The sequence below is a fragment of the Eleutherodactylus coqui genome, chromosome 12 (assembly GCF_035609145.1).
Source record: "Eleutherodactylus coqui strain aEleCoq1 chromosome 12, aEleCoq1.hap1, whole genome shotgun sequence".
NCBI lineage: Eukaryota > Metazoa > Chordata > Amphibia > Anura > Eleutherodactylidae > Eleutherodactylus > Eleutherodactylus coqui.
This window is the reverse complement of record NC_089848.1, coordinates 5,121,244-5,133,777: the sequence shown is the minus strand read 5'-3', so window position 1 is coordinate 5,133,777 and position 12,534 is coordinate 5,121,244. Positions and strand designations below refer to the sequence as shown.

The 12,534-nt window shown below is 48.2% G+C and overlaps 1 protein-coding gene across 2 annotated transcripts in view; it reads left to right on the top strand.

Annotated features, from left to right (window-relative positions):
- The window catches only part of SEPTIN7 (septin 7), an 85,461-nt gene that overhangs the window by 27,600 nt on the left and 45,327 nt on the right, over positions 1–12,534 (top strand). For both annotated transcript variants that reach the window (XM_066584815.1, XM_066584814.1), the window contains exon 2: positions 4,895–5,001. In XM_066584815.1, the coding sequence (XP_066440912.1) occupies positions 4,895–5,001 (107 nt within the window). The remainder of the gene's footprint in view (positions 1–4,894; positions 5,002–12,534) is intronic.

The window sequence follows — 12,534 nt, the reverse complement described above, 5'->3', positions numbered from 1 at the left end:
TTCCCAATAATTACTAGTACAAGTTTATAACAACCTTTGACACTGCCAGGACCAGAACTAACCTCAGAGGGGGCTTCTTAAATCAGTGAAGAATGAGAAATCTGGAGCACAGATAACACGCAGGCCTGGTGACCCCCAAACACCAATTTAGAGACCATAAAGCGTTTACGCTTCTTGCCGTGCAGGTTAAAAAGGGTATTAAATTTGTTGTATGAGTCGTTACAAATACTACGCCACCAAATATGTGAGATTTTAAGTTTTTGAATTTTTTTTTTATACTAATAGGGGGAAAAGCACAAAGTTTTGTTTTTTTTGTTTTTTGTTTCCCCCCCCCCCCCCCCCTACTCTTTATGTTCCTGAAGGGGACCTGATCCATAGCGCCTATGATCGCTATGATAAAGCATTGCAGAACTTTTGTCCTGCAACGCCTTATCGCTTGTTATAGTGATAGGCACTGGCAAAGCGGGACGCCTGTATCTGGCAGACCGTTGGCCCTCCAAGATTACATCGCGAGAGTCCAGTGACGCTCCTTCTGTGAACCCTTTACATGCCGCGATTTATATAGCTCACAGCGTGTAAGTGGTTAGCTGCAGGAGGCTGGCTATTAGTGACCTACGCCTCCCGCGACCGGAGAGCGTGGGATCTCATGTTATCCTCAGGTAGTCCTGTTGCGCTAAGTACCACCTGCCAGGACGTCCAATTACGCCCTTTGGTGTTAAGAGGTTAAAGCGTGAATTTAAAAAATATACTTGTTTGGTATCGCTGTTATCAGAACAACTCGCACCATAAATTGAGCGCACCTTTTATCGCTCATGGCAAATGCAAGTGCAAAAGAGCCAAAAAAACCACAATAGAAGTAATTTAAAAAGTCATATGTACCCCCAAAAGGGTGTCAATAAAAACTAAGTCATTGTGCAAAAAGGGTCTTTGAATGCAGTGATGCCAGAAAGGTGTTTTCATTTATTTATTTATTTATTTTTGCAAAAAAAAAAAAAAAGCCTCAGAAACAAAGTATGTATATAATATCCACTCATCAGTAACCTCCCTCCCCTAGAAGTTGTCGGGTGGATGAAACTCTCTGTGTGATGTAAGTGATTACAATATCAGAGCAAAAGGATAACTTATTGTGGAGAACCGACCCCTTGTAGGGAGGCTCCAGTACCCTGTTGTACCGCCTCTAGCTTGGGTACAAGATGTGATACAGGTGGGCATAAAGGCTCCAGTACCCTGTTGTTCCACCTCTAGCTTGGATACAAGATGTGATACAGTTAGGCATGGATGCTCTAGTACCTTGTTGTACCGCCTCTAGCTTGGATACAAGATGTGATACAGGTGGGCATGGAGGCTCTAGTACCCTGTTGTACCGCCTCTAGCTTGGATACAAGATGTGATACAGGCGGGCATGGAGGCTCTAGTACCCTGTTGTACAGCTTCTAGCACCCTGTTGTACCATCTCTAGCTTGGATACAAGATGTGATATGGGGGGCATGGAGGCTCTAGTACCTTGTTGTACCGCCTCTAGTTTGGATACAAGATGTGATACAGGCGGGCATGGAGGCTCTAGTACCCTGTTGTACCGCCTCTAGCTTGGATACAAGATGTGATACAGGCGGGCATGGAGGCTCTAGTACCCTGTTGTACCGCCTCTAGCTTGGATACAAGATGTGATACGGGTTGGCATGGAGGCTCTAGTACCCTGTTGTACCGCCTCTAGCTTGGATACAAGATGTGATACAGGCGGGCATGGAGGCTCTAGTACCCTGTTGTACCGCCTCTAGCTTGGATACAAGATGTGATACAGGCGGGCATGAACGCTCTAGTACCCTGCTGTACCACCTCTAGCTTGGATACAAGATGTGATACGGTCAGGCATGGAGCTCTAGTACCCTGTTGTACTGCCTGTAGTTTGGATTCAATATGTGATACAGGCGGGCATGGAGGCTCTAGTACCCTGTTGTACCGCTTCTAGCTTTGATACAAGATGTGATATGGGGGCCATGGAGGCTCTAGTACCCTGTTGTACAGCTTCTAGCACCCTGTTGTACCATCTCTAGCTTGGATACAAGATGTGATATGGGGGGCATGGAGGCTCTAGTACCTTGTTGTACCGCCTCTAGTTTGGATACAAGATGTGATACAGGCGGGCATGGAGGCTCTAGTACCCTGTTGTACCATCTCTAGCTTGGATACAAGATGTGATACAGGCGGGCATGGAGGCTCTAGTACCCTGTTGGACCGCCTCTAGCTTGGATACAAGATGTGATACAGGCGGGCATGGAGGCTCTAGTATCCTGTTGTATCGCTTGGATACAAGTTAAAATCGTAGAAAGGGAAATATCAAACGGACAAAAATAAATTACAGAAAGTTGCCGTACTTGCTGATATGCTGATGCAAGAGGACAGGCACATAGGCAACTTATCCCCCAACATGCAGACAGCCAGAATGCTAATGGAGGAGCAACAAATGCCCAGCTTGAAAAGATGTGATACGGGGGGGGGGGGGGCATGGAGGTATCTTATGGTATCCTGCAGCATATCTGTGCAGATTTGCTGTAACGGAGTCTCTAAATTGGTCAAACTAGTAAGCTGTTGAAGTTGGCGTCCCAGATGGTCCCAAACATGTCCTATTGAAAGTGTGACAGTGTTGTGGGGGTTCGTGTGACCCCCTTGTGTGTGCGGCCGAGCATTATCCTGCTGGAAGCCGCCATGAGAGGAACACATGTGGCTGCAGGATGTCCTGAACATATCGCTGAGCTGTCATTGACCCTCGTACCAGTACTAGGGGGGACCGACTGTCGTATGCTATGCCCCCCCCCCCCTCCGACTATCACACAAGCAGAAAGGGCAGCAAAGGCAGGATTGAGGTGCTCACCCCGAGGTCTCCAGACACAAACATGGCTGACATTGGTGCCCAAACTAAACCTAAATTTATTGTTGAGGACAACCCTGTTCCCCTCCGTAGCGTCCAGTTACATCTTTCAGAACCTCACTGCAAGTGGAGGCAACTATGGTTGTCGGATGCCATACATGTAATGGGGACGAAAGACCAAATGTCCTTCAACCAAGCAATTGAAATGGCTCCCACAGAGACGGCTGTAATGATGGCGCCCCCTGTGTCTGAGGGGTGGTCAACGAAACAGTTGGAGCTGCTGGTGCTGGTCAGACGGTCCGCTCTACTGCTTCTTCCACACAAAGAGCAAGACCTCATATGTCTAACAGAAAACTCAAGTTGTGGCTTATCTCAGAATCAGCTGGCATTTGCTGTAGACCGGCCCTTGCGGTATGTTATACCGCCAGATTTGCTGCAGATCCGCAGCACATTTTCACCCCTTCAATTCTAATGTTCATTTCAGAGGGAAATCTGCTGCAAAATCCGTACCGAATGGCTAATGTTTGCTGTGGGCAATCAGCAGAAAATCCAGAGATGGGAACTGTCCCCGTAGCGTGCCAGCTGTCATGCACAGCCTGCTGTCAGAATGGCGGCCATCAGCGCTATATGCATGTTGTGACCTCTGCAGTGAGACTAGCGCTAATTCGCCTGCGCGGTTTCCCTAGAGAGGAAGCTATAGCAATCAGCAAGTGGAGTTTGGGCCAGAGCAGACGTGAAGGGAGGTACTGCTGCGTATGCTCAACTGTTGCCCATGGAACTACAGCAGAATGTATACATGGCCAATGGTGAGACAAGATCCATGGCGGAGGGCATTGCTGGCGCACTGCAAACAAGGAAAAACTGCATTTTTGAAATATACGTTAAATGTGGAAGATGCATATTTTTGGCTTGTTTTATGATATGAGATGCAATCAAAATCTTGGCACAACCGCCGTAACAGTTTAAGGGGGGAGTTTACGCTGGTTTTACTTATGAACTAATCTTTCCAATTTTTAACTTTGTTTCAAGGACTGAAATAATTAAAATGACTCCAACATCCCCTCACAGACCCCCTTGACTGGAATGGGGCCTACAAGGAGTTTTCTTACTTTTTTTCCTATTGATGGCCCTCTTCTCAGGATAAGTTGTCAGGTGATAGCAACACATAGAAAACTTTTACACTGGCTGCAATTGGACAACAATGCATATCTGAATCTGCTGCTATGGAAATCCGCACCAAAACGCACGTCAGAATGTGGATTTTGATGTGAAATCTGCGTCGGATTTCATCCATTTTCAATTCCGGATGAAAACCCGCACTGAGGGGTGCAGCCTCTGCTGCGGAATGTTTTGTGTACTGCTGTGCAGGTTGCAGCCAAATTCCACCTGTCTGAAAGGTCTCTTAGACCTCAGTCTGGTGTAAATGCAGTTCTCTTTTTAAGGCCGTCTGCACAGGGGGGGATTTTTGCTGCAGAATCTGCAGTGGGTGTCTGCACCGAATACCGTCCATAGCATGCGATGGAAAATGGATTCTTTTTCCACACAAGCGGAAATCAATAGCGATTTCCGCCCGCGTAGGAAAAATTGTGGCATGCTCTATTTTAGCGCACATTTCGCGCTAAGTCACTGGAAGCCGTCCAATTCGCCGCCCATCCGCAATTAACATTGTGAATAGATCGCGGTTACAGACTAGCGATGGCGCAGGTGGTAAAACTGTACTGCGCATGGCCGATGGTGAGCCGCTGGGTCCATCCACAGTACAGATGAAGAACAGAAATGACAGTCATGCGCGGCGCCGCTGCGGGCTCCGCCTCTGCGGTGTACGGGTGGCCTAATTCCTATATTATCGTGGGAACAGACTGGTTTGTACCTTTTTTTTATAATGCTTTGTGTTGCCAGTTACCACTTGGTGCTTCTTATCTGTATGGTCTTCGTGGTTTTAAACTTTTGGATCTTTAGGAAATGTTAAGCTAGTTTTTCTTTTTCCCAGTACTCTGTTAATGCTTTGCTTTCTTTTCCTTGTAGGTGAATCTGGTTTGGGGAAGTCAACTCTCATCAACTCGCTCTTCTTAACGGATTTATATGCCCCAGATTATCCTGGTCCATCACACAGAATTAAAAAAACTGTCCAGGTACCGTATAATAGCCGGCGATGGGTCACACAGGGGGGATGGGTCACACAGGGGGGATGGGTCACACAGGGGGGATGCTATGTGCTTGGCCTTACCGTAATGTAAGTCAGTTGGGGTTCTCAATGCCTATATTGCACCAGTGTGATTGGAGACGGTAGTTGGCAACATTTAATTGTCCATGACCCAACATGCCTATAAATCTGGTGCATTTAGAACGGTCTTGCAGCACTTAATTGTACCTCTTCAACTTTTGCCATTTGAATTAGACTACAATTGTGCTTTGACCCTTCCAAGTACAGCGTGACGGCTCACATTTGCTTTCCAAATTCCTTTTATGATGTAAGAATACAAGTGTTGCATGTTTGTTGCCATTTTAGATCCAACCTTTTAATACACAGGGTTTTTGTGGGGTGGAGGGGTTGTCAAGGACTTTTATCGCTTACGGTGTTTTACTTCTTGCTACTTCAAGCAATTACAAATTAGATGCAAAGGGTAAATCGTCAAACTCGGCCACTGCAGTATGAAGAACATTCCAGTGGTCCATAGCAGTGGTCCATAGCAGTGGTCCATAGCAGTGGTCCATAGCAGTGGTCCTGTTGGTTGGTGGGAGTCCTGAGCAGCGCATTCCTGCTGATCTGCTATTGATGACCTATCTCAAGGATGGGTCATAAATAGTGTTTGCTCGAAAACCCCTAAGTTTTCATGTGCTAACCTAATATATTCATAGCGTGGATTATTTATGGTCTTTTTATACTTCTACAATACTGTGCAAATGTTTCAGGCAGGTGTAGAAAAAAATGTGAAGTTAGAATAATGTCAAAAATAGAAGTTAAGGCCCTTTTACACAGTATGATCATCGTTAAGAGTTGTTAATACCTCACGCTGCCGCCGGATTTTAATGATAGTTTTCCCATAAAAATGCATGCAAACAGCCATTCAGTTCTGTATGACTGTCTGCTTACTGTGAATGGAGGCGGCGGGGGGAGAACGCTCCCTGGCCGCCCCGCCTCCATGCTGGCAGCTGCTGGTACTCACTCCTGTGTAATAGCATAGGAGCGAGCTTCTCTGGGACGTGCTGCCCGGCAGCTTGTCCCGTGCAAAAGGGCCCCTAGTTTTATTTTTGTCAAATAACAAAATACAATTAATGAACAAATGGTGAATTTAAATCCAATCAGTATTTGTGTGTGACCTCCCTTTGCCTTCAAAACAGCATCAGTTCTTGTAGGTACACTTGCACAGTTTTTGAAGGAACTCAGCAGGGGGGTTGCTCCAGACATCTTGGAGAAGTAATCACGCATCTTCTGTGGATGTCGGCTCGCCCCAATCCTTCTGTCTCCATGTAATCCCAGACAGACTGGATGATGATAAGATCAGGGGGCATATTTGGGATTTCAGCTGCAGTTCAGTAGCATTGAGCGATTCCAGCGACCTGATTGGTTGTTGGGGACACACCCCCCTTTGAAGATGTGCACGAGTGGCCGGCCTGTTAAATAAGCAGCAGCATGGCCGTAGGAGGGGTCGGCAACTAAGCCCAAGCCTAAACCCTAACCCCCCGCTGGTCTCGTGAAGTAGCACTTGTGCACATCTCCAAAGGGGTGTGTGTACCCAACAACCAATCGGGTCGCTGGAATCGCTCACCGCTACTGAAGTGCGGCTGAAATACCAAATATGCGATTAGGGGGGCCATATCATCACATCCTGGACTCCCTGTTCTTCCTTACACTGAAGACGGTTCTTAATGACTTTGGCTGGATGTTGTGTTGTCAATCCTGCTAGAGAATAAATTTGGAGCCAATCAGATGCCTTCCATTTAAAAAAAATATATATATATATATCTCCTTTTGCAGTATTTATTACTCAGTACTGTATTTTAATCCAGTCCTTGATTTTCCAGAAAATGTGATATCTGGGAACCTGTTTTCACAACTGAGCTGCATTGTAACGTGGATTTTGCAATTTGAAATTGTCTATCTGACAATCCATGTCCAGTATTGTTCAGCTTTGTGCCTGCGTTGATGCTGAAGGCGCTCTACTGTTACAGATCCCAATACATGTCAGATTAGGGCCGGGCCCACATGGCCATACTCTAACTCTGCTTGTGGATTCCAGCTGTGAGCGTGACCGTAGTGTGCGGCCGTGTAATGTGCTGCGTGTTATCGCCTACTCACAGGCAGTCATGCACGGTGCGCCTTTTTGTGTTAGTTTTGTATTTCCTGCGCCGTTGCTTAGTGATGACGCGGGCGCCCGTACACAATGTAGTTGCATATGGGCTGTGGGTATATCCGCGACCATGGAGCGCAATAGGCTGTATGTCGCAGATATCCGTGGTTTCCACGCGTGGATTACTTCACTTCGATCTGCTGATGTGAGCGGAGTTGTGGAGTGCAGTGCGTTTGAACAGTTTATTACCGCAGGTCACACGATTGCTGAAGCCGCAATTTAAATCCAGTCGTGTAAGACCGTCCTAAAGGAATTGACTGTACTTCATGGAAGTCAGTGTGACGGAGAGAAGAACAGTGTGTTTAACTGTCAACTTTACATTTGCTACGTCTGTATTGGAAAATAAAATATTTTTTTTCGGACCATAAAACGCACCCAAGTTTTAGTTTGAAGAAGGTAGGGAAAAACCAAACGGTGTGCAGGAATGTTAAGTAGGGTAGACATCTGTGGCTGACACATTGTTATGGGGGGGAACAGCTGCGGCTGGCGTTTTAATGGGGGGCACATCTGTGTTGTGGGGGGGGCATCGTCGGCTGGCGCTGTTATGAGGGGAAAATAGTTGGCTGGCGCGGTTAGGAGGGGAAAATAGTTGGCTGGCGCGGTTAGGAGGGGAAAATAGTCGGCTGGCGCGGTTAGGAGGGGAAAATAGTCGGCTGGCGCGGTTAGGAGGGGAAAATAGTCGGCTGGCGCGGTTAGGAGGGGAAAATAGTCGGCTGGCGCGGTTAGGAGGGGAAAATAGTCGGCTGGCGCGGTTAGGAGGGGAAAATAGTCGGCTGGCGCGGTTAGGAGGGGAAAATAGTCGGCTGGCGCGGTTATGGAGGGGATAATAGTCGGCTGGCGCGGTTATGGAGGGGATACATGGGCGGCTGGCGCTTTAACGGGGGGAGGGGACGACCTCTGCGGCTGGCGCTTTAACGGGGGGGGGGGGAGGGGACATCTGCGGCTGGCGCTTTAACGGGGGGGGGGAGGGGACATCTGCGGCTGGCGCTTTAACCGGGGGGGGGGGGAGGGGACATCTGCGGCTGGCGCTTTATGCGCTGGGAGGGGGGAGCACTGTTATGACTGCTTCCTAATATGTACGCAGGCTGGTCAATCTGCGAATTATGTGGGGAAGAGAAAAAGAGAAAATGTGGGACTGCTTTTGATGGATGGAGCAGAGGCTATTCTCTGCCCCTCCATGTACACTCCAAGCTCCTGGAAGATATCAGAAGTGGGATTAAAAGATATTAGTTGCTGGCAGCCAGGACAGAGATGTAGTAGAGGACCAGTGCAGAGACCCTCCTAACCCTCCCACCTCTGCCATCAAAACTGTCTCTGAAGAGATCTGGTCTGAGACACATTCCCGTGCCCCCTGCCTCCACCGTGGTCCATCCAAGCTACATCCCCCTGCCCCCTGGCTCCATCCAAGCTACATCCCCGTGCCCCCTGGCTCCATCCAAGCTACATCCCCATGCCCCCTGGCTCCATCCAAGCTACATCCCCGTGCCCCCTGGCTCCATCCAAGCTACATCCCCGTGCCCCCTGGCTCCATCCAAGCTACATCCCCGTGCCCCCTGGCTCCATCCAAGCTACATCCCCGTGCCCCCTGGCTCCATCCAAGCTACATCCCCGTGCCCCCTGGCTCCATCCAAGCTACATCCCCGTGCCCCCTGGCTCCATCCAAGCTACATCCCCGTGCCCCCTGGCTCCATCCAAGCTACATCCCCGTGCCCCCTGGCTCCATCCAAGCTACATCCCCATGCCCCCTGGCTCCATCCAAGCTACATCCCCGTGCCCCCTGGCTCCATCCAAGCTACATCCCCGTGCCCCCTGGCTCCATCCAAGCTACATCCCCGTGCCCCCTGGCTCCACCGCGGTTCATCCAAACTACAGCTGACCTCACAGGGGGTACACAGTGAGAGAGATGAGGACACTCAGAAGATGATCCACCGCCCTAAAACCTCTCCTGCAGCCCAACGCCTCACTGAAGACAGGCAAACCTAGTACTTTAATAGGTACGTTCACGAGTTAAAGGCTTGTTCACATTAGTGCTAGCGGTGGTTTCACACCTGCACTCGGGGTTCCGCTTTCCTTCTTTGTCCAGGGAGCAAGAAGGGGGAATCCCCGCTTGTGAGCAGCTCTGTCAAGACGGAACCTAGCAGCGCGGAAAGGACCCCATTGACTACAATGCGGTCCGTTCTGTTTCCGCCCAGCTTCTGGCATTTTGAGCCAGTTCTGTGACGGGACCTCTGACGCGGAGGCTCCAATGCAGATGTGAAGGGGATTTGGTTTTTCTGCTCCCATCAGGGAGCAAGAAAACTGCACCAATGTGGCCAAATGTCTCTATCTAACAGCGGAACTAAACTGCTCTGTACGCCCCCGCATTGACTATAATAGGGGGCAGCTTGATTTCTGGCCAGTAGTCCGGCATTTTCTAGACTTTACAGGACAAAATAGTGCAGCTTTTGTCCTGTTTTTTTACCAGAAATCAGCAATGAAGATTCTGAACGAAACCTCCGCTGATGTGAACGAACCCTAAAACGTTTTACTGGAGATAGACTGTGCATCTTATGGTCCGAAGCTGTATGATGTGTAGCGCTGCAGCTACACAGAGGACAGACAGCTTCCAGCTGAACCATCTCCACCCGCTCATTCATTGTCCCACGCTATTGTGGTGCCGCTGTTACTACTACATTCCACAGGCTTTCTCGGATGCGTGTTGGGGCCAAAGATATGTAAAATGGATAGAAGTGACCTGCCTGCGGAGTGCATGGGAAAGAAGCCATTCCGAGGATCTGCTGAGAAAAGTTTGAAATTCCAGGACTCAAGCTAATTTGTTTTCCATGAGCCTCCTGGGAATTCTGGCAGAAGCAGATGATGGGATACTGTAGAAAGTTTTAGGCCGCTGCTCTGCAGTTCTGTTCTCTTGGATGACTTTCAGATGTGTTCTTGCGTGTGTTTGACCATGTATGGGCACAGAATGCTAGAAGCCAGTAGATTCAAACTTCTGCCGGAGAAGCCCAGGCCGCGTCGCCTCCTTCCCCACATTCTGTGAATTACATTGATGATGTGCATGTGCGCACGGCGTAGGAACAGATGTTAGAGGAGGCTAGTGCATTGCTTAAATACTGTATATCCACATAGTTTTTGCTCTGGTGAGGTTTCCATGCTGTTCCTTGGATTTTGTTCATCAAATGGGAAATAATACTGGTAGCCGCTCATAAAGGTGACTCTTGGCTGTGAACTCATAAGACTACTCAGGACTTATCCTAGGATACAACTCAACTGGAAGCCACTTGAAATGTCTGTACGCATTGCCTTTCACTTCTTGCATCCAAGTAAGTTTAAGGCTGGATTCACACTTCGCAGACCTTTCTAAGGCTACAAATTGGCTCCATTGAACTGAATAGGGTGTTTTTGTTTTTTTTTTTTTTTTTTTTTTTTACAGCTAACAAATGGTTTTCTCCTAGCCTCATTCAGATTAAAGGGGTATTCCCAAGACAGTCTTTTATCACCTCTCTTTCGGATGGGTGGGAAGTCTTGATCGGTGTCCCCCTCTTGTCACTGTGGAGTCACTTCTCCAACCACAGTGAAGTTGGACACATTGAGTAGGAATCACTTATGGCCACTCCATTCATTTTATGTTCAAATGATTTGTATTAAAACCTCAGGGTACTACAAGACACATGAATGCAATAAGGCATCAAAGATATAACCAGTTGTAATGAGATCAATTGTGGAACTTCTTGCATTGTCTTTAGCTTCATAACAATTGACTCTAATTTTCATATAGACTTAGAGGGAGCAGTTTTGTTGGTGACATATGCCAGCTCTCCGTATAGCTGACGCCCTAGTTATAATAACCGGGAGGGATCCACATATTGCGGTGTCCTCCCATTGTTTAAGTTGCATCCAACCCAAACAGAAAGTAACTAAGTTTAAAAAACAAAACAAAACATTTTAAAACGGGAGGTGGGGGAAGATAATATAGCGGGGTACGTAGATACTGGGAAGATGAAAAGTAGAGAAGCAGAAATAAAACGTAGAGGAGAAGCAAGAAAAGCCGCACTGAAGATGTGGACCGCGAGGTGTGAACAGGGATAGTCTATTGGGTGCTTGAATAGATTTCTAGATGGAAAAGCCCCTCTTACTGTATAATCCCCCTTGCTAGCCCGCTAGAGACAGATGGGCAGTCTTGAAAGGCCATCCATACCGCCCTGCTGGAGTAGTAATATGTATATTCCTCTTCAAGATTCGAGCATCTTAGTTCCTCCATATGTTTTATGGCATCAGGGGCTTCTATCCATGCGATTCTCGCACTCCATTCATATTAATGGTGCTAACGAAAATGGCCAAGCACTTGTACCCTGTCTTCAGCAATCCCATTGAGAATGGTTGGGAAGACACTGTGCATATGTGACCGCCGCTGCATTAAATCTCCTCGCTGTGTGGGGTGCTGCGAGCCTGCATGGATGGGCATTTGGTAAATGGGACTCCCGTTCTCGGGATCTGAAGGGGGGGGGGGGGGGGGGGGCTTGGCAGTGACTTTTATTCTAGGGATCGATGATGGTCTGTCTTGGGATAACCCCTGTAATCCCAAACTGGATGGAAACTGCCGACATGGATTTTTAAAGCAAGTCTGTTAATGTCCACATAAACGTTGCAGGCAATAAAATCTGTAAGACAAACATATGGGCAAGATCTTCAGCCTGCATTGTGGCTTAACATATGGGCAAGATCTTCAGCCTGCATTGTGGCTTCTACTTTTGGCCAGGTTTTTTAATTACAGCTAAAATGGCATACTAAGCAACTTGACAAAAGTCTTATTTTACAAATCTGTGTGCAGCTTTTCTGCAGTCATATGCGTCTCTATGGTTACACGGTGTAGTGTGATCCTGCAATCCTACCCCTTGGTTTAGTGATGTGTAGGAGAGGCGTGGATGGCAGTAGAACTGCTGGGATCACTTCTATACATGGTTTGTAGTGAGTTACCTTGTAGACCCACAGATCTGTATAGATCACCGCTAGCAAGCAGGTTCTATTAATGAATATAGTGGTCCTTTTACCCACCAGTTCCTGCTGCTCCACTTCCTGTATCAAGTTTGCATAAATGGCAGCTACAACTGAATAAGGAAGGCTGAAATAACGATAATTAAATGAAACTAGCAAATTGTGCTGCTCTCACCCCTGCGTCGGGGGTCAGTTTGGGCGAGGCCGCCGGCACCCCGTGCGTCGGGGGTCAGTTTGGCCGAGGCCGCCGGCACCCCGTGCGTCGGGGGTCAGTTTGGGCGAGGCCGCCGGCACCCCGTGCGTCGGGGGTCAGTTTGGGCGAGG